At 41.7% G+C, this 19,995-nt stretch overlaps 1 protein-coding gene across 2 annotated transcripts in view; it reads left to right on the top strand.

Annotated features, from left to right (window-relative positions):
- Window positions 1–19,995, top strand: part of prex2 (phosphatidylinositol-3,4,5-trisphosphate-dependent Rac exchange factor 2) — a 93,377-nt gene that overhangs the window by 29,944 nt on the left and 43,438 nt on the right. For both annotated transcript variants that reach the window (XM_008295779.1, XM_008295778.1), the window contains exons 11-23: window positions 2,300–2,400; window positions 3,429–3,532; window positions 3,611–3,660; window positions 7,411–7,486; window positions 8,523–8,595; window positions 9,906–10,048; window positions 10,392–10,484; window positions 11,524–11,672; window positions 11,757–11,842; window positions 14,268–14,404; window positions 16,054–16,171; window positions 16,818–17,002; window positions 19,361–19,522. In XM_008295779.1, coding sequence (XP_008294001.1) covers window positions 2,300–2,400; window positions 3,429–3,532; window positions 3,611–3,660; window positions 7,411–7,486; window positions 8,523–8,595; window positions 9,906–10,048; window positions 10,392–10,484; window positions 11,524–11,672; window positions 11,757–11,842; window positions 14,268–14,404; window positions 16,054–16,171; window positions 16,818–17,002; window positions 19,361–19,522 — 1,477 coding nt within the window. The remainder of the gene's footprint in view (window positions 1–2,299; window positions 2,401–3,428; window positions 3,533–3,610; window positions 3,661–7,410; window positions 7,487–8,522; window positions 8,596–9,905; window positions 10,049–10,391; window positions 10,485–11,523; window positions 11,673–11,756; window positions 11,843–14,267; window positions 14,405–16,053; window positions 16,172–16,817; window positions 17,003–19,360; window positions 19,523–19,995) is intronic.

Genomic DNA, 19,995 nt, shown 5'->3' with positions numbered 1-19,995 from the left:
GCAGTACCAAATAGAATAGCAATGAGATATAAGTACACAATATTTTAGTAAAGATAAAGCTAAAAAAATGTAAGCAAAAACAAAAAGCAATACTTGTGTTCATATTAAATAAATGAAGTAGCATGACATTATTATAAAAAAGCACACCTTTTTCATGCTGGAACTCCATGTGCCAGGACCAGACTGTATCTGATATTAAAATGTAACCTGCTGCCATTTTTCAGAGGTTGCTTATTCAGTGAGTGAAGTACTACAATAACTAAAGCTGCTGTAGCAATGCTGTGATGCACTGCATCAAATTTGGTAGGACTGCAGTTGAGGAATTTTTAGAACAGGTTGAATAACATCAGTGTCACAGGCTCATTTTTTCAAGGCTGTTATTCATTGTCTAATCTATATTTTTGATTAGGTGGAAGGGGAAATGTCGATATTGACATTTCCAGATCTCACTCTGTGCTGGCGATGAAAACAAGATGACTTTATGAATTTCTACATTTTCTGAACTGTTCACAGAGCCTGAAGTTGCTTCTTTAGGCCTGAATGCTGTGCAGATGTTACTGACTGAATTTGGGTTTTTCAGGTGAAAATTAAAAACAAACAAACAAACTGGGCTCTAGGGGTTAATATTCTGTATTTTTGCTGTACAAAGATAGATATTGTCTGAGACCTGCTTTCTTTTGAGCGATAGATAAGAGGATAGTTTCATCTCTCGTATCTGTTCAATAAATACAAAGCTGTAGCTGGCAGGCAGTTAGCTTAGCTCGAGTTTTTTTTTTCATGCTTTGGCCTTTTTAAACAAACATGCAAATTATTGAGCTTTAGACGTGCTAGAATTTTGTTAGCAAAGCTAGCTGTTTCCGGTCTTTATGCTAAGCTAAGCTTATCACCACTAACAGACAGATTTGTGGATAGTATCTATCTTCTCCTTTAACTGTTGACAAGTAAGAAAATAAGCAACCTTCCTAAAATGCTGAACTATTGCTTTATTTTTTGTTCTGACAAAATTTAAATCACCAAATTTAAGGATTAGATTTAAAAAAATAGTTTATTAGTTTTAATCTAAAAAAAGTTGGTTAATCCGCTATCCAGTTTGTTTCAAATTTGTCAAAATCTGATTAGCTCAGTGAAATATGAAACATAAGACATCAGTTTTCCTTTTTCGTACCCATATACAGAAGTCCTGTATGTGAAATGCAAAAACAAAGGATGTGTGACACAAAGGAAAAATAGTCCACATGTAATGAGCCTGAAATAAAGGGATGCTTGATTTGCTCAGTTTCTCTCAGTCCCACATATAGATTTCAAATACTTGAAATGGTTCACTGCTTAGGTATCACGAGGCCATGAGAACTCCACAGTCCACCCATTCAGGGTGTTTTTCCCTTCCCTGGTTAAGATACAGAGGTTGACAAATTGACATGGTTATAGGCTTGTGTTTTTCCCCTGTGGTCTGTTGTGGAGAGAAAAGACGTCAAGGATCAGTGGTTAAAGAGTGTAAGATGTTGGGAGGTGGGGTGTTTGGTCAGTTGTTTCTCTGAAAACTTTTTTAAATGCTCCCGTTGGCTCGATGCTGACACCCGGCTGCCTCCATCATGGCCTGGAAGTGAGTTCCATGGAATTCCAATGGTGCTTCTGGCCGTGTTTGTTTGGCTTTTGCGGAGAGACGGGACATCAAGGATGTAATCAGATAGACTACTGCTGCATTGCATGGTCTCCATAGTCAGTCCTCTCGCTTTGCTTCATCCTCTCAGTCTCTCTCTCTCTCTCTCCCTCTGAGTCACTAAATTACAGAGAATTATCCCATTTATCTCATTTGGGCCATCAGAACATCAGATGCTGTTTTTGTTGCCTTGGCGGTTGGCTTGTTTCCTCTTTCCAGTTGTAAATGATGCAGAGCAAAAATTATCTTGCATTTTCCGTCAAGGAATCACCAACATCCAATTGATTACGTTGTACATATAAAATAAATAAAGTTACACTAGACAAACCACCCAAGCTAAAGCCTGCTGGTTGTTTTAACAGACAGACATGACCCCTAAAAGAAAACAAATGATGCCAATATAGTGTTTGTGGCTATAGGCGCATCCATTTAGAGTTAATGTTGCTTGTAGAACGTTAAAAAGGTTCCTGCCTCTTCTCTGGTCTTACATGTTATCAGTGGTAAATTCAAAGCTCTCTCCGTGCGTCACATGCATTGTCCTTTATAAAGTGATGGAATTTCCCATGTGCATTTTTGTTGTGTTCTGTGTGAGTGAGCACATGTGATGTTCAGCCAGTGTTGTGGTTTGTGTTTCCCCAGTGAGTTTGTGTCCTGGCTGATGGAAATTGGTGAGACAGGCAACCCAGAGGAAGGGGTTCACCTGGGTCAAGCGCTGCTCGAGAATGGCATCATCCACCATGGTTAGTTCGGGATTTTTTTTTTTTTCAATCCTTTCTTTTCTCCCACTCAGACATGCTTTATCACCCTTTGCTCTTCCAGATCTAAAACCCAATCTGCCGCAGTCCAATTTACTCTGTGCTGCATGGTGTAGAGCATGCAAATGCCTGCGATTGCCTGACCTAACCTCTAGCCCTGCCTGATGAATGCTCTTCATTCAACAAGTAGACTTTCTCAACGCTTTCCCTCCCTGGCTGAAGCCTACAATGTAGATGCAGCTGTCTTATTTATGTCTTAGCAGGTGTCCCATTTAAACACTCCCTTGACACAATGTTTAGGTAAGGGATTATAAATATTAATCGCTTCTTGCCGTAATGTTTGTGTAATATTTTCTCAGTTGCTGTTCTGTGGCTTTTGGGTAGCAAGTGTGTTTAGTGCACGAGGCTTACGCTGGCTGATGCTGTGCATTCAGGCTAAATGGTGCATAGTGCTCTGCATGTATTTTTTTTTCCTCAAAAGAGTAGGGCCTCGAGTCAAGTTGTTTCTTAAATCACTCAGGGGCACTTTATTGCTTCCTTGCTGAGAAATGAGATTGGGCTTTAAAGCTGCTCCTGACAGAGAGGAATAACTCCGAGCCCCTCTGAGCTCTCTCACAGTGCAGTTAGAAGCCCCCATGTGAAAAACGCTAGAATATCTTTTCATAAAAACCTTTAATGGAACCTGCATGGCTGCAGCCAAGAATACAGAGCCAGCTGTTATTACTGCTGGAGGGTCTACAACAAAGTCCCCTAAAGCAAGCGGAGCACAGAGCTCTGAGCAGCTGTGTTATCTGTGACCACTTTGTGTGAAGTTCTTCTTGTCAGGAAAGCTTGTTTTTCTTTGCAGTCCTGCTCGGCTTGAATATGTTTCTAAACCTCTTATGCTTTCAAATTTAAAGCAAGATGAATAATGCTTCCTTTGGGTGTGAGAGTTTTTCTCTTGCTTTTTCCTTCATTCTGGCACATCTCCCGTTAAAAAAATCTTATCATCTTTTGAATTGCATTTTGTTCAGTCACAGACAAACACCAGTTCAAACCTGAGCCTGTACTGTACCGATTCCGCTACGACGACGGCACCTACCACCCCAGAAGCGACATGCATGATGTTATATCCAAGGTAAGCAGGAGACACTAATGCAATTAAAATCACATTTTGCACATTTTCACTGAAATACACCCTGCTTGTTTCTCTCAGGGCGTTCGGCTGTTCTGCCGCCTTCACAGCCTCTTCACTCCTGTCATCAGGTAGGTGGCCATTTTCTTTTCCACTCCACTGCAGCCAAGCCAGGTGGGGCTCCATTAGCTTAGCATCTGGCTTTTGCACCTAAAAATAGCCTCGCCACAAAGCAAGTAGAGAGAAGGAGAGGGATAACTTGGTGAACTATGAGCTCATTGTTTTTGAAGAGGAGCTGACTGATGAGGAGTTGGCACAGATGGTGATAGAGTGCAGCGGCTTCTGTGGGTGATTGAGCATAGCAGGTTTTATCTGCCCAGTCTGAAAACACAGATGTGGTGCAGGAGATTGAGTCTATCAGATGGTGAGTAGTTTGGGCTCATGTTGGACACACTTAAATTTTGATGAATCTCTCTTGGCGCTTTTGAGAGAATAGCCTGTTGGTAGAGATAGTAAACACTGTTGAAAGTGTGCAAAAGAATTTAAATACTTCATTATGTTCATTGGATTGACTCAATATCTTCCTTATAATATCGTCATGAGCCTGAACGTTTTTTTTTCTTGACCATCTACATCTAAATGTGCTCTGAAAAAACACATTTTCATATCTCTTTTAATCTGGGATCGACACACATTGTGCATTTCAAGGCCATTGCCAATTATAAGTAATTAAGGAGACTGATAATCAATATCTGGAGCCGATAAACAAACCAATTTGCTGCAGAAGTTGAAATCCTACTGTCAAAATTAGAGTAACACAGACTTTAATACAAAACAATGCTGAAATGTCTTTTTTAAAATGGTTTGAATATGAAGTTTTTAAAGAGAACTTTTCAAAATGTATCCTTCAGTGTCGACAGGCTATTACTTGTGATGTGTAACCAATCAAATGGTGCTGTGGGCAACGCATTGCTTATGACCACAGAGTGGTGACAACAATAGAGAGAGGCAGTTGCATCACAGCCAAAATAGTTCAATTTTAAACCGATTTTATTGGGAACTGGTTAAAATATCTGATCTGATAATCGGCCAGAGCAATTAGTGGTCTGACCCCTACTTTTAGTGTCAGCACATGGTCTTCATCAGCACCAAAGTTATTCTTGATTTTGATCAAGTCTTGGAACTTAAAGCCAACATGGACAAGAGTTTATAAAAGTGCTTCCAAGACAGCAACTAAGCCTGCAGATCCATCCCCATAAAAACTAAGCAAACTTTTGATGTGGTTGATAGCTCTGGAAAATGCTAATAAATAGACCCAAGTAATGATTGTTTTATCAAGCTATGCAGACAGTTTTTGTTCTTTCCCCTGTTTCTAAATACAAAACTACAAGTGATTTCTTTTGTTGTGTGTCCATGTTATGCTTATGCCACATGTCTCAATCCGTTTATCACAGCCACAAATGGCCTCATTTCTGCCTTTTGTGGCGTCCATTGAGTTACAATAAATGGGACTTACACATCTCATATTGATCCACCCTGGCAGAGTCATTCTGTAGGTGCTCAGCACTGATTCAGAATCTTAGACATACAGCATAATGCAAAATAGTAATTTGTTTTGAAGGTCAGCTTGTTGGTTGCAAACTTTTGGTAATGAAATTGTGTCAGGTTTTACTGTACCTTAAATCAGTGCTTACTGAAAACATGTCACATCAAAAACAGGAATAAGTCACTGAAACCAAAATGCATGATGAGTGTTTTTTGAGAAATTTTGTCCCACAAGTAAAATCTCTTAATCGGAGTAATTTGCTGGTCTGCCTTGGTCTTTGGTGTTTTTCCTCTAAACTCCATATGAAAAGTCTTTGCCTGCTGCTAATGTGTTTAAATCCAAATCCCGACATCAAGGTTGGCTGTTTATGCTGGATTTCAAACGGCCTAAAGAAAAGCTTTAATTTCACACCTATAAAACTGTGCCATAGCTAAAGGAGGGGGGCACGCTGATCATTGATGTACTCCATCATAGAAGCACCTCTGTATTTCTCTTTGATCCAACCACTAATAAGCCCTAAAGGGTGAATTTATGTGTGAATGTTTGGGGTGACAGCATTCAGTCCGCTGGTGTTTGTGCTGAGGCCAAACCTCTTGACGTAATAACTCTTGTTGGTGTACTGGAGTTGTGTGTGTTGTTAGCCAGCAAATCTGTGCAGTGCGTTCTCGCTGAGAGCCCAGCACAATGAATCACAGGGCCTGGGAATGCCAGAGTTTAATTGGAGCAACCAGCCCCTGCCTAATTAGGTGGAATTTCCTGGCAGCGCGAGAGAGATGAGGCAAAGGGGGAGCGTATAGTACGCAGCCCCCGCACCCTTATCCAGCTTCTGTGTGCCCACCCTCCTCCACTTTCCTCACAAGAAGTCTCTGAATCCACCATCCACTCCAAGGGATCTCATTGCACAGCCCACTGTAGGCTAATGCTGAGTACACACAGTTACACACATGAATAGATTATGAGTTAAATTTTTTATATGCACACAGAGGGACTTGCAAACCTACACAACATAGAGAAGGTCGCTCATAAATTATCCTTATACAGAATGGAAAAAACTGGCATTTCAGTTTTCTTTATTATGCTGATGAATCCCCCAGAAACTCAATATTTATGGATGCATGTGTAGGATTTTCAAAATTAAAAAAAAAAAAAAAAAACGAGATGGCTCGCTATACTTGAGTCATTCATCTGGGCTGAGCAGTTGATTAAAGCTTGAACTTTTAGCATCCTCTGAGTAATTTATTCCAAAGAGTGCTCTCAACATCTAACATTTGCCTACATCTCCACAGACAAAATGCCAAGGCAAACTTTCTTCTTTGGACAGCAAGTTTAAAAACCACCTCTCTGACCTTTCCCTCTGTTACTCCTCAAACTGCTGTTTCCTCATCCTCAACATATGGCTGCCCACTGGACCGCTGTTTACCCCCCATTTTTCACTCTGACAGCCTCACTTTGCACCAGCCGCTGAAGCCCCAATCTCTCCGGCTTTAGTATCCCGTTCAGGGAAAATGCAGGGTACCTCTTGTTCCTTTTTGGTGTTTTATGCATGGTGCGACAGGGCATCGTGCCTCACGGGCTAATACTGACTGTACCGTCCATATCAGAGACTGACACAGGCTGTCAGATAGAGTTATGTAACAGAATGTTTCATTGTGGAGGAAACAGGGCGGCATTCGGCCTCTCACGCTTCACATTCTGAAGAACGCCAGACAGCTGACACCGGACTTTAACTTGTCCCACAAGTCTTATTTGACTCGTCTGAACTGCGTGTCCTAGAAAAGCATGTGTATGTTTGGTTGCGCGTGTGTCTGACTGGGTGTTTGCATGTGGTGGGAGCGGTAAAGTGGTGTAAGTCACGGTGGTTCTGGACTTTCCCGGCCCTGCAGCTCAGCCCCTTGCGTGTCCCTGGGGAGGCCCCTGCGTTCATGGGAAAGTCACGGCTCCATTTCAAACAGCATTCTCGGGGTCTGGCAAAGTGCGGCTGTGTGGGTAACACTGAGAACAGCAACACCACGCTGACATGGGGCACCCCGGGGCCAAACGCTGCTGGGGCTGTTACCAGACTTGCCCAGAGGAATGCTGTTTAGCTGTCACCAAATGTCAGAAACTCACTTAGATTTATGACACAACTGTCAGTGCTTGAAAAGTGGCCGCGCCTCGCTGACAGTAGGAATTATTAGTCCTCCTTTAGGCATTGTGTTTAAATAGACCAAACAATTACCGCTTCACATGTTAACTGTCCGAGTCTATTACAGTTAAAGTGAATGGTAAAATTAAACAGCCCAAGAATTTTGTTTTCCTTCTTCTGTTAAAGTTCTCTGCTTTTGTTCTCGTGCAGGGATAAGGACTATCATTTGCGGACCTACAAATCCGTAGTCATGGCTAACAAGCTGATAGACTGGCTTATAGCACAGGTAAGCCTATAATCTGCTCTATCAACATTACCGTGTATAGATTTTCTGTTTGTTTTACAGGATTTTGTCCCAATAAGTCTTTCCAAGGATGTTGTAACTAAACACCGACAAAAGGATTTGCTGAGTTTTTGTCTTTTGCATGTGAAAAGAATTTGATGAATTTGATTTGAATTGCAATGAAACAGAGTTAATCACAATATGAGTCAGTTTTTAGTTTGGAGACTGTCATACACCTGTCATAATTCTATACTATTCATTAGATATTTTTTAGAAAAACTTACTGATTTGACCCTGATTGCCAAACCCTAAACCACAACACATTGTTCTAAATAGTTTCCACTGGTTTCTGAAAGCATATTTTACATCCCCTTCTGGAAACACAGAGTAGTTGGAGGCGGGGGGAAAAGTGCGAGACAGAAAGAAAGATGGAAGTGGCTGTTGTCATAACAGGTCAGTCACTTCAAATGTGCAGCAGAGAAAAGAAACCATCAGGCTCTCAGCGGAGCCGAGAGGAAACGAAGAAAGAAAAGCAGAATTGATCGGACGGCTAAGCTTTATTGACTTTGACAGGAAGCTTTGAGGTTGACAGATTGATAGTCCCGTACAGGATGACAACAAAGAAATGAAATGTATACGGCGACCACCACAGAATCAATGGCAGACATCACATGCATGTGTGTGTCTGTGGTAGTCCATATGAATGTGTTTGACCCAGGCCAGTGGAACAGCTCTCACTCCTTTAGTGGGACTTCAAGAGCTGTCAGTCACTGCTGTCTAGACATGATTTTGGCCGTGTTTAAGATAGAGCAGGGCTGGCCTCGGGGCTTTTGGATTCAGGAACAAAGGAGGGGTGTGAGTGTGGCATTTTGACTGCTCTCTAAACACACAATGTCCTTTGTTCTGTCGCTCTCCTTTATTTTCTCTCATCCTCTTTTACTCTTTTTCCCCCTTGACTCATTTACTCTATCAACTCTTTATGCTGGAATCGGTCTTATTTCTCCTGCGCGTCCACTCTTTCTCTTGTCTCCCGGTGCAGGGGGACTGCAGAACGAGGGAGGAAGCATTGATCTTGGGGGTGGAGCTGTGCGACAACGGCTTCATGCATCACGGTACAGCACTTCTCACTGTTAAGGATTTTAGCAGACCAGAAAAAGTTCTGATGCTGCTTGACACTGGTGTCCTCTCCATCACTGACTAAATAGGAGTCGTTGCAGAGGACGTCTGGCATTTAGCATTCTGTTTTAGAACACAACCACTCTTGTTCTCTTTCCATTTCTACTTATAATCCCTTTGACACGCTACAGGAATAGAACTTTTTTCCAATCCAGTGAATAAAATTGTGTGTGTGCGCATATGTCTATGGCTGTATTCAAGCATACCATAATTAACTTCATGCATACTTGCGCGCATATTTATGTCTTAAGTAACCGAGTGCTGGGTACATGCATGGTTGGTTTGCTCTAGCTTTGGGAACTTGGCAGATAACACGTGGATGTTTGTCAGCAGTAAGTGCAAAAACGGACAGTAGCCATGGTTACAGTTTGTTTATGAGAGGCCGATTTGTTTTTGGCTCCACGCTTCTCTCGTGCCAAAGTCCACATCATACACGCTGCAGCATGAGTCACAGCGTGTCTCCTCATACCCCCATGATGTAACCGCTCCGAACTACCCGCAGTTCAAGCCTCACACTACAAATTACCGGCACATCTATAGAACATAACAAACCCCAGCCATCAAACTTCCTTTCACTTCCACAGCCTACAGGGTAATTTTGCCATTCGTGCCTGCGAGTTATTTGGCCTGACGATGTAGCTATTAAAACTATTGGCACTATATCTGATCTTGAGGGGAATGAAGTGAGGGAATGTTAGAAGGAAACTCTGTTTTTCCCCTCAGGGCTATTTTTTATTTCAGAATTGAAGTCTTGGTGGATAGGTTATGATGCCGCTGAGACTGGGTTCATTCAAAAGTAATATTTTGCCATGAAAGCAGGGTCTCCTTTTCTCTGTTTGTGCTTTTGAATATACATGGTTTGTACGTGTTAAAGGGCTTGGGCATGCTCCATTTGGCATGTGATGCTATTGTGGTCACACTTAGATGGGCTTAACCTTTTTATTTAATGCAGGATGAATTATTGCTAAATTTAATGTACTCTGCCTCTGCACAGAAACACACACTGAGGTTCTAAGTATTGACTGTTTGCTCATATTATTCCCTTCTCTGAATAAGCTAAAACTAATAATAGCGGCACATACCATGACTAGAATAATAATAAAAGGAACGGTTGTAGCACATTTTCTGGAAATCACATACCGTGTTTTTTCTTTTTATACAAGCTAAACTTGTACGCTCATTGACTCTGTTGTTTCTCTGTTTATTCGCTGACATTCACACAATACTATGTCGTCACCTCCCTCAGTGTTGGAGAAGAGTGAATTCAAGGACGAGCCTTTGCTGTTCCGCTTCTTTGCTGATGAGGAGATGGAGGGTTCCAACACCAAGCATAAACCTATGAAGCATGACCTGAAAATAGTTGAAAATGTCATCTCCAAGTCTCTCCTGGTGAGCGCTCCATGGCGTTGGCTTATTGATTGATTAGCTCCCTGTGTGTCTAATATGCTAAGGCTTGCTATAATTTACCCACAACTCAAAGCAAACTAAAAGCACAGTAGTAAATCATTATGAAGCGCACAGCTGTGAGCAGGAAAAGTAATAACACTGCAAAAGTCTATTTTATACCTCAGTAAGCAAGACAAGCATTCTTTTCACAGGAGTGAGCAAATACTACCATTTCTGCTATCTGTCTGTGCCAGTATCTTCTTCTGGTGTGCGTGTTTGTGCTCTGTGAAAACGTCTCAGTCTGCTGGCTAGGGATTGTGCTGATGCGAGACATGTTGTTTTCCAGATAAGGCCCAGCGATGGAGGCTACGGCTTTACCCTGGAAGAGAGGAACCGAGTTCCCATCATCAAATCTGTGGAGAAGGGCTCCCCAGCTGAGGTGAGAGCACACACCTTCATATAGTGTGTGCACATTCAGGAGGGTGGACATACTTCCACTCTTTACACAAGTGCCCAAATATAAAACCATGTGAGAGTCCGACTTACTTTCTGAAGAAGTATCGTTAATTAATTTGCATATCCCTATAAAAACAGGTTGTGTTGGAAGTTTGGTGATGAAATATCTAGAGACAGAAGTTTGCTTTTTGGATTTTTTTCTGTTAGTGCATGTTCTTGACAGTGTTAATTTTGTTTATGGCACAACGGATGCCAAGAGGAAAGTTCTATTTGTGTTGCCTCTCATTCAGAAGGTCATGGGTTATATAGAACTGGAGGCGACACTGCTAATGTGATCGCTTTGATTTTGTTTTCCAGAAGTGACTTGGCAAAGCTGTGATGCTCCAGTCAGCACAAGTCTTTTGTTGTGAAAATGTGATTCAGTCATTAGTCATAAAAAAACATAAACTTCTGACGGATTGCCTCCTAAACTAAACCTGCTTCGTGGCGATGTGGCACTAATGCTGCCATTAGCATTTTCATGCAGAAATAAGGCGTAATGAAGGGAGCCATATTTTTGAGGTCTCCTTTGGTGTTCAGCTTTGATCTGCTAGTTTGAAAATGGGACAGAGGAGTTTAAAGGCAAATGTGATCAGTTTAAGCGCATGACCCATAATTCCCTCCAGTCCTAAAGTAGCACTGAATGAGCCTGGAAGGTCTGGCTTGCATAGAGGCTGGCATTGTGTGTGATTTCTTTAAAATATTCAATCTGGGACGATGAAATCCAAAACAGGATCCAGCTGTACACTGACAGATATAAGTTATCCCATATTGTCTCCTATTACTGGGCGTGTGTGCTTTTCCTTTGTGATATATATACATCATATTGATGTTAGTATGCCAAAAAAGTTAACTTGAAGCAAAAAAAAAGGAGATAAATATTTCACTGTGATTTTGTGTGACATTAAACCTTAATGCTTGATTTCATATTTTTCCTTTCATGTGTTCTTTTTTTTTTTTCCTTTTCTAACCTCTGTTATAAGATGGCTGGTCTGGAAGTAGGGAAGAAGTTATTTGCCATAAACGGAGACCTGGTGTTCCTCAGACCGTTTGCTGAAGTTGAAGTTCTCCTCAGGCAATGTTTCTACAGCAAGGGACCCCTCAGGGTGCTGGTCAGCACAAAGCCAAGAGAGTGAGTCGGATATGTATATGCACAGGTTCTGTCGAAATCGTTTAAGTGTATCTCAGTTTGACACATTTCCTCTTTCTTCTCCAGGACGGTAAAGATCCCAGACTCGGCTGATGGCTTGGGTTTCCAGATCCGTGGATTTGGCCCCTCTGTGGTCCACGCTGTGGGGAGAGGTAAAAGATCGGCACCACTTGAGCTGTCTGGCTTCATCAGCAAAAGCCTTCCCATCACCTCTCTGTTATTGTGGCACAGCTGGCAAGCAGCTGCTACACCAGTCTTTGGGGGTGTGCGTGACTTGGCTGTAGTATGATCACAATGATTTCCATGTACCTATTTGCATTTTTCTTAGCGGTTCAATTGTTCTGTGTGATGGAAAGCACTTTACTTTTTTTTTTTGGTCTAAATTCATCAGAGCCCCTCTTCTGCTCCCCCCTCTAACCTAATTTAGCATGTTTAGTAGCACTGCTATCAGGGCTTGCACAAGATAGGGTCCAATCAAAAAACAATTCATTGCCTTGTTCGGCTGTTCTCAGAGGAATTGAATCTTGTTTTGTTCCTTAAGCAATCTAAGTGGGATAGCGGCGTGGAAATGTGCCGGGCATGTGCTTGCGTGTGAGTGCGCATGTGTGCGGCTGCATGTGTTGACATGATGTGGTTGCCTGGGAACCTGCTGTGTGTTTAAGGAGATGCTCTGATCCCCTGAGACAAAGCTCATAATGTAGGAGGTGTTCTAATCCCTTAGACTGTCATAACAGCTCCTGTCCCCTGGTGTCTGAAGTCAACAGGAGCAGGTAGCACCAATTACAGACACTGAGAGACAAGAAGAGAGGCGACAAGGAAAAGGAGCAGTTGTACAGATAGCTTTATTGTGGAAATCAATTTTATGTGGCAGTTCAGTGTATTGTCATTGTTTGAGAAGTTGTCACTCCAGCAATTCTTTGACACATTTTTCTTAATGAAGTTTGTGGTATGAGCTGTAACGAGGCTAGCTAGAAATATAGTCCACCTCTTTGGCCAAGCAATTACTGGATTGTCCCAAAATAGAATAGAAATAGACATTCATGGTTTGCAGGGGATGAAGTCCAATGACTGGTGATTCCCTGACTGGGTACCATGCTAGTGCTACACTAAGATGGTGAACATGGTAAACATTATACATGCTTAACATTACCATTGTGAATATGTTTGCAAGCTGATATTGACTTAAAATCATTCTCCGGTCATTGATTAATTCCCTAAAAGAGAAGCTTCATATTTAGAAGTTATTTTCTAGGAAAAAAAACCCTTTCTTGTTTTAAAATGACTTAGACGGGCATCTATACCATTGCCTCCTTTAGAATGTACAGATCTATAAAGTCCCTGCAGTTGGAGCACACCAGCTCACCTATGACTCTATTCAAACAGTGTAAAACTACTCTGCGCTACACAATGGCTACTTGTAATATTAGTGTAATTCAGCCAAAAATGTTCAAACTAGAAGCCGATTCAGATTCGAAAGAATAATGATACAGAAATCCCTCTGTGCAAGTCAACAGGATTGGTTCTTTGGGTTTGTTGTATATAAAACCCCAGAAATCTGAATCCATGTTTTTTAGACTGTTTTTGAGACAGTGGAAATGCACAGCTATGGCATGAGTGCTTATTTGCTCATGATGTGCCTTGTATTATACAAAAAAAAAACATCATACAGACATGTTAACAAGGTAGAAAAGTCCTCTCCTGTACCCAAGTATAGCCTCATAGAGGTAAGCTTGGCTAGAGAATCAGACCTGTTTCCTATTTAGCATTATGGCATTTCACACTGTTTGCCAGATGATTTTTGTTCAAGGAGAAAATCACCTGCTACTGGATGAGAGCTATTGGCTATTGCGTTGTATCATCCATTAGCTCCACTTGCTTATCATATTGAGAAAACATGCAAATGTTAGATACCACTATCTAGTTCCATACTTGTTTGTACAGTGTAGTCCCTACTGAATTATTTTTCTATTGGTCTGTAACCTTTTTTTTTTTTTTTTTAGATATATTTTTAACTAGAATGGACCTATTTGTTCTGTGTGTATATATAGATCATTTAAGTTCAGGTAACGCAGAGAAACTACAGCTAAATAGTTGAATTCTTGCAATGCTTTGTCAGTGAATTCCACATTCTTTACATTACAATACGTGGTAAGCCTGATGTGTTTTTAAGGAGCTATGAAAACAAATGGGAGGAATATTTAGTCTGCCATGCACTTCCTCCTGATAGCTGTAAACCTTGAAGTTCTCTTATGGTCTGAATCACGTCCCTCAGAGAGGCCCTCGTCTACCCCAGATAAACAACTTCCCTCCTCTCTCCATACTCTCTCTCACACTCCTCCTGAGCTGCCAAAACAGGAAACAAAGTTGTAAATACAAAGAAGAAGGAGGAATGTTGTTCAACCCAATTTTGTGTACAGGATGTGGAAGATGTGACAGTTATTTTTTAGGATGTGCTTGTGTTTTTTTTTTTTTTTTTTTTTATCCTGTCCCAGCTTGCACCTGCAAGATCATGTCCAGTAGCTATTGCCCTTGACCACCCCTCCTTTCTTTTTTGCCTGCTTCTCTGTCTCATGCCAGGCACGGTGGCAGCCATCGCTGGTCTCCACCCGGGCCAGTGCATTATCAAGGTGAACGGCATCAATGTGAGCAAGGAGAGCCATGCCAGCGTCATCGCTCATGTCACTGCGTGCAGGAAGTATCGGCGACCTACGCAGGTAAGACAGGAGGAGAAGAAAGGCACGGCAAAAGTGGATAAACTATGGAGTAAACCCAACTAGACAGAAACATTTTTCAAAAGTTGGATATTGTAATGGAGTTTTAAGGGTGATACAGCACAAATTTAACACACAGCTTACTGTGAACGTTCATGTGAAGCTGAAAGAATGATTCAATGATGCAGTCTTGCACAAAAAAATGGAATTATGTCCTTCTATTTTTGTTTTTTCAAGTCACGGTTTAGAATAGGTCTCAGAATGATGGCTGGTGTGATATTGTGAAATATGTGTGAATCGGTTTGTCATGTCGTGGAGAATTGTGTGAGGTCACAGAAGTGCAAAAGAGCTGAAAAGATGGGAAACAAGCGCCGCTTACCCGTGAGAATAAACATCACAGAAAGACCTCCTAGCTTCCGTTTACCTTCCTATCACTCTTTCTCTCTCTTTCTCTCTCTCTCTTTCTCCTTCTCTCTCTCTGACTCCATCTTTCCTTCTCTTGGGTCATTACACAGAAATAATAGTAGTTTTGGCTCCTCTAGCGCTGACCCCTGGCTCACAGCAGTGGGCTTGTTGTGGGAGACTGGCAGTCTGCAGAGAGAGAGGAGGGACGGGATCTGGAGGTGGCTGGGGCTCAGGATGGGTGAGAACCCAGCAGAAAGAGAGAGGAAAGATGGAGGGAAAAGAAGGGGGGAGGGATAGGCCAGACAGCTTCATTTCTTTATTTCTGGGAGTGTGGTTCACAGCGGGCAAGTGTGGGAGCGGCGAGCGAGCTCAGTCCACCTGTTAAAGGTGGGAAACGGTGAAAATAGAAACCCCAGGGTGTGTGTATGGTGTGAATTAGTCTAGTGTGTCATTATAATTGAGCCCCGTTGGGACTTGAGGCTTAATGATGCACTGCAGTGTTCCAAAACTACTGGAGATCTGGTTTACATCAAGTATGGACTCCGAGGAACCGCCCTCTCTTTCTGTGTCTTTATGTGTGTTTGTGTGTGTGTGGTTGTGCACGAGAAGACCACAGACCAGTAGGCAGGCACAGCATGTAGCCTTGGCAGAAAACCCAGTGTGGGCTTGGGTGTGGAGAACAGACACAGACAGATATACACAGAAACGCACAAAGACACACACACACACACACACTGGGCTGCGGAGCACGCTAGAGTGGGTTGATGAGATTGGCATGGGTTTGCTTTTGTGGCCTCACCAAGCACCATGTTTCCATATGTTTGTGAAGGCTTTTCACTGTATGCTCTGCCAAACCAACTGTGACACTGTACACCATATCTGGGCAGAATCAGCTAAACATGCTGCAACAAACCCCAGCCTCAGCTTGTGTACTCACGCACACGCTCAGCAGAGTTCTGTGTGTTCAGTTATATTGTTTCTGGTTTCCCGTCTCTTCTAGCAATAGAAATACCACCTGTTAATCACAAGCGAGAATGGAGGGACGACAGCGATGCTCCAGTAGCCTGGCTTGTGTTGACAGCTGTGCACATGTCCAATCAATTTAATTCTAAGTAAAAGGATGCACATGTATTACAGTTAACATATGTAGTAGTAAGAAAACATTTTCAAGTGTTTCCTCATTATTATGATGCAAAAGTGTTTCGGTTAAAAGTCTAAATGGAATCTTTGTTGGATTATTTTTGCAGCAAGATACCATTAAGTGGGTGTACAACAGCAGTGAGAGCGCCCAGGAGGACAACCAGAAAACCAACCAGAAACCCGCCCCAGAGGAGAACGGCGATGGCTTTGACTGCAAAGTAGAAGGTGACCACACACACTCACTCAGGCACATTCACAAACTACATGGGGGTAACTCATTTTGAAAAAAAAAAAAACAAAACAAAAAGAAATTCTGCTCAAGGTGTCTGTAGATGTAACACAGACTTGTTCACAGGAACGCGAGCCCGTTGCCTCCTTCGCTTAACAAGTGAGTCGCAGCTCCAAACAGGCTCATCTGGAATGTGTTAGTCTGAGAACAGCCCCCTCCTCTGGCTCATCAAGTGTTAATTCCCCCCCCCTACAATTTATGGATCCCAATGAGAAAGTAAAACAGGAAAGCTATTCCCTTCATAGCAAACGGCTCCGGAGCAGGATTTATAGCCACATTAAGTCATCGCATTAGTGTAGGGCCGGTTAACTCAACGCTCTTGGAATTGCTCATCATATTTTTGGGGGGAAGATGGAACAAAGCCATGAGCAGAGGGTCTTTCTCTGAAATTATCTACAGATTTGGTGGTCTGAGGCCTCCTACAGTGCTGAGTGGGATGATGAAAACACTTGCAACACTACGACTGTGCACCCAAGACCATAATTAGTGCATAATTTTGGTAATTCATGCATGTGTGCTACCTTGTTTGTCTGCAACAGAACTATGTTAAACCACTGTTCCTGTGTGTTTCTCCAACCTCAGAGGTGATGGACAAGTTCAACACTATAGCCATCATTGATGGGAAGAAGGACCACGTAAGTCTGACAGTAGACAACGTCCACCTGGAGTACGGAGTGGTGTACGAGTATGACAGCACAGCCGGCATCAAGTGCCACGTGATGGAGAAGATGGTGGAGCCCAAGGGATTCTTCAGCCTCACTGCTAAGGTGCTGTCTCTTTAAGTTAATCCAGAATTTTACTGGGATGAATATAGGGCAGAACAACGTGATCTAATTTAAGGCAGTGATAACAGTATATATTTGACATTGCAGTTCTTTTGCAGTGCTGGGTGACTTTTTGTGTTCCTGAAAATGAATGGCAGAACACAATTGTTTGGGCTTTGCTGGTTGAACATCTGGTTAGGCGTTGGGTTAATTATGTGGAGTATCTGGAAACAGTAATTTTGGTAATTCAATAAATTTTAATGGCATTTGAATGGTTTTGTTTGGTCCAACTAAAGGCAGCAAACACGAGATCCAGGTTCAATTTGGGGTAACTGCTTGGTAATTTGGTACAGTGGTAAGTTAATAAATTTTATTGTTTGGCAAGATTCACAATTAAAGCACCTTTATAGTTGTTGTTATTTCTCAATTTGATACGCTGTCTTTTATAGGGACCGTTTATCCAAAATGTAGTTGTAATACCTTCATTATTTTAGCTGATTATATGCCTAAATGGAGCATTTTCCCCACTAAATTTGAGTTTAATGACATGTATTATACCAGTCACTTTAATTCTGTTTTTTGGGGCTTTGGGGAAAATTAGGGCCTCCTATTGACCAACTTATCCCTGTTCTGCTCTGTTCAACTAACGACGCTGGGGTTAACGCATTACTGTAGTGACATTACATTGTCTGTGGTGCATTACTGCTCTGAAATCCAGACAAATAAGTTACAGTTATTCCTTTTTTTTCCAGCAGTGTAGCACTTTGTTCCTCTTTGAAATGCACTTGTGCTTGGTTCTCATCACAACATTTTCGGATCAGTTTAGATAGAGATTTGTTTGGATATGTGGGCATATGCTAAGTTTAACATGATGCAGAGTAATGCAAAAATCATATAATGAGTAGTGTAACAAATTACTTTTACATGGAGTAAAGTAATTTTTTTCCCCCTAAAGTAATAATGTGTAATCCATCATTTTTTTTGGAACACTGTGAACTAATGATAATCAACATTAGCTTAGTTTATAAAGCAAACATGTTGTTTAAGCTGGGACATTTATGTCAAAAGAGAAAGAGACAACAGAAAAAGAAAAGGGGACATTTTTTATTATGATGAATATTGATGTTTATCACCACAGAGCTGCGCTTTGCCTAATGGGGTATAACAATCAAGACATAAACAAACCGTGGCAAGGCTTTGTCTCTCAACAGGCTCAAGAGAAGGAAGAGAATAACTCAGAAATGATTATGAAAAACGATCAGTTTTCTTTGCATATTTTCGCTGTTTGGATGGACGTGACATCTTGGTCAGATTTGGACTGATAATACAAAAAACTTTGGAGTGTTTTTTTGAAATGGCAAAGAAATTTTAATATAAATTCCAATGCGTTTGTTTTTGTCTTTGAGTGCTGCGGTGTAGTTTGAGGGGCTTGATGTTAGTTAAAAGTGACAGCTTTATTTTTTAGTCATGTTAGCTCCCAGCTGGATGAAGTGCATGCTTTTTACATCCCAGCAGTGATACTCGCAGAATGATCATCATTGATTTAAGACACACAGAGGAAAAGAGGATTCACACAGACATAGATGCACACTTGCTGGTGTGGAAAAATAAAAAGCACTTTGCAGCATCTTTTTGCCAAATGACATGATGAACAACATCTCCCATATTTATGACATATTAGCCGAGATCACAAGTGGGTACATGTTTTAAATTGATGTAGATTTACAGCTCTTGTGTTCTAAAGTCTTTAAAAGCTGCATCTTAAATGAAACCCAATGGAATGCATAAAACTAAAACACGCCCTATCCGCTTGCAATATATAGTTTCCCATTCCACCAAAGTAAAAGTAATTTTAGTGTTATTATAAACATCTGCCCCAGCATTCCACGTCGTCCTCTGAGATCTGTGCGATGTTGAATTTTAATGTTGGTAACACTGTCGGGGTGCATGGGTTGTCTTATGCTTCACTCTCTTCCTGCTGTTACATTTCCTCCCCCTGCTTTTCTCTCTCCTCCACTGGGCATCTCATTAAGCAGCCTCGGAGATTTGTTTCTCTTATTCCCGTCGTATCTAATCTCTGATCTGTGAAGTCAGAGTTGTCTTTGTACATACAGCATATGTATCACAATCTGGGTTTATCTCCGAGGATTTATGAGTAGCACAAGGGCATTTTTTTGATATTCGAGTTTAACTGTTCATGAAGTGCTGCAGAGAAATCAGCCCTCCAGCCAGATTTCATATTGTTTTCTGTTGAATAAGGAGCTTGGTCATTTATTTGCATCCCATTAGTTGCTCCAAATGGAATTTTTTTCGACGTACAAGTTCATCATCCCTGTCTTTGTTTACCCTCTCTCTGACCAGATCTTGGAGGTGCTGGCACGTAATGACGACCTGCTGGTGCAGATGTGTGGCAGGTTGAGTTCCAGCTGTGACGTGATCCCTGAGGAGCTGCAGGTACGCTTCAGTGCCATGTACGGCGAGAGGGTGGAGCACATCAACCGACGCATCACCAACTACAGAAAGGTAACTATCTGCAGCTGCTCTGGTAAATAATATAGAGGCCTTTCATCGGTCTCTCTTGCTCTGGATGAGGCTTCTCTCTACGGTGAACTGCATATGTATATTTTTACACAGCTTGGAAGCATGAATATTGACTCTGTCTTTTGCAATTCTCTGTAGATTGACAATAATAGGAACAGGATGCAGCTGGAGTAGAAATACCACTTTTGCATAGTTTCGCTGTGGTTGGTTCGCTGTAATTCTGTTGCTAAAAGAAAGAGTGGAAATCCTGCTCAAGTAATTCCACATAGATGCAGTGTGATAGAACTTTTATAGTGACCTCCACTAATAGACTGTATAAAAGAAATGGAAGTAGCCTCCGGGGTATGAAAAGTAGAAAATGCCTTAAACCTGCATTCTTTCCAGTGACCACTCCACTGGTTTGAAAAATAAGCAAAATTGTATAGAAGTCTGTGAGGAAATGGCTCTACATTTTA

Source organism: Stegastes partitus, unplaced genomic scaffold (assembly GCF_000690725.1).
Source record: "Stegastes partitus isolate 25-593 unplaced genomic scaffold, Stegastes_partitus-1.0.2 Scaffold1075, whole genome shotgun sequence".
In the NCBI taxonomy this organism is placed as follows: Eukaryota; Metazoa; Chordata; class Actinopteri; family Pomacentridae; genus Stegastes; species Stegastes partitus.
Note: the sequence above shows the minus strand (reverse complement) of the source record. Positions and strands in the feature narration are given on the sequence as shown.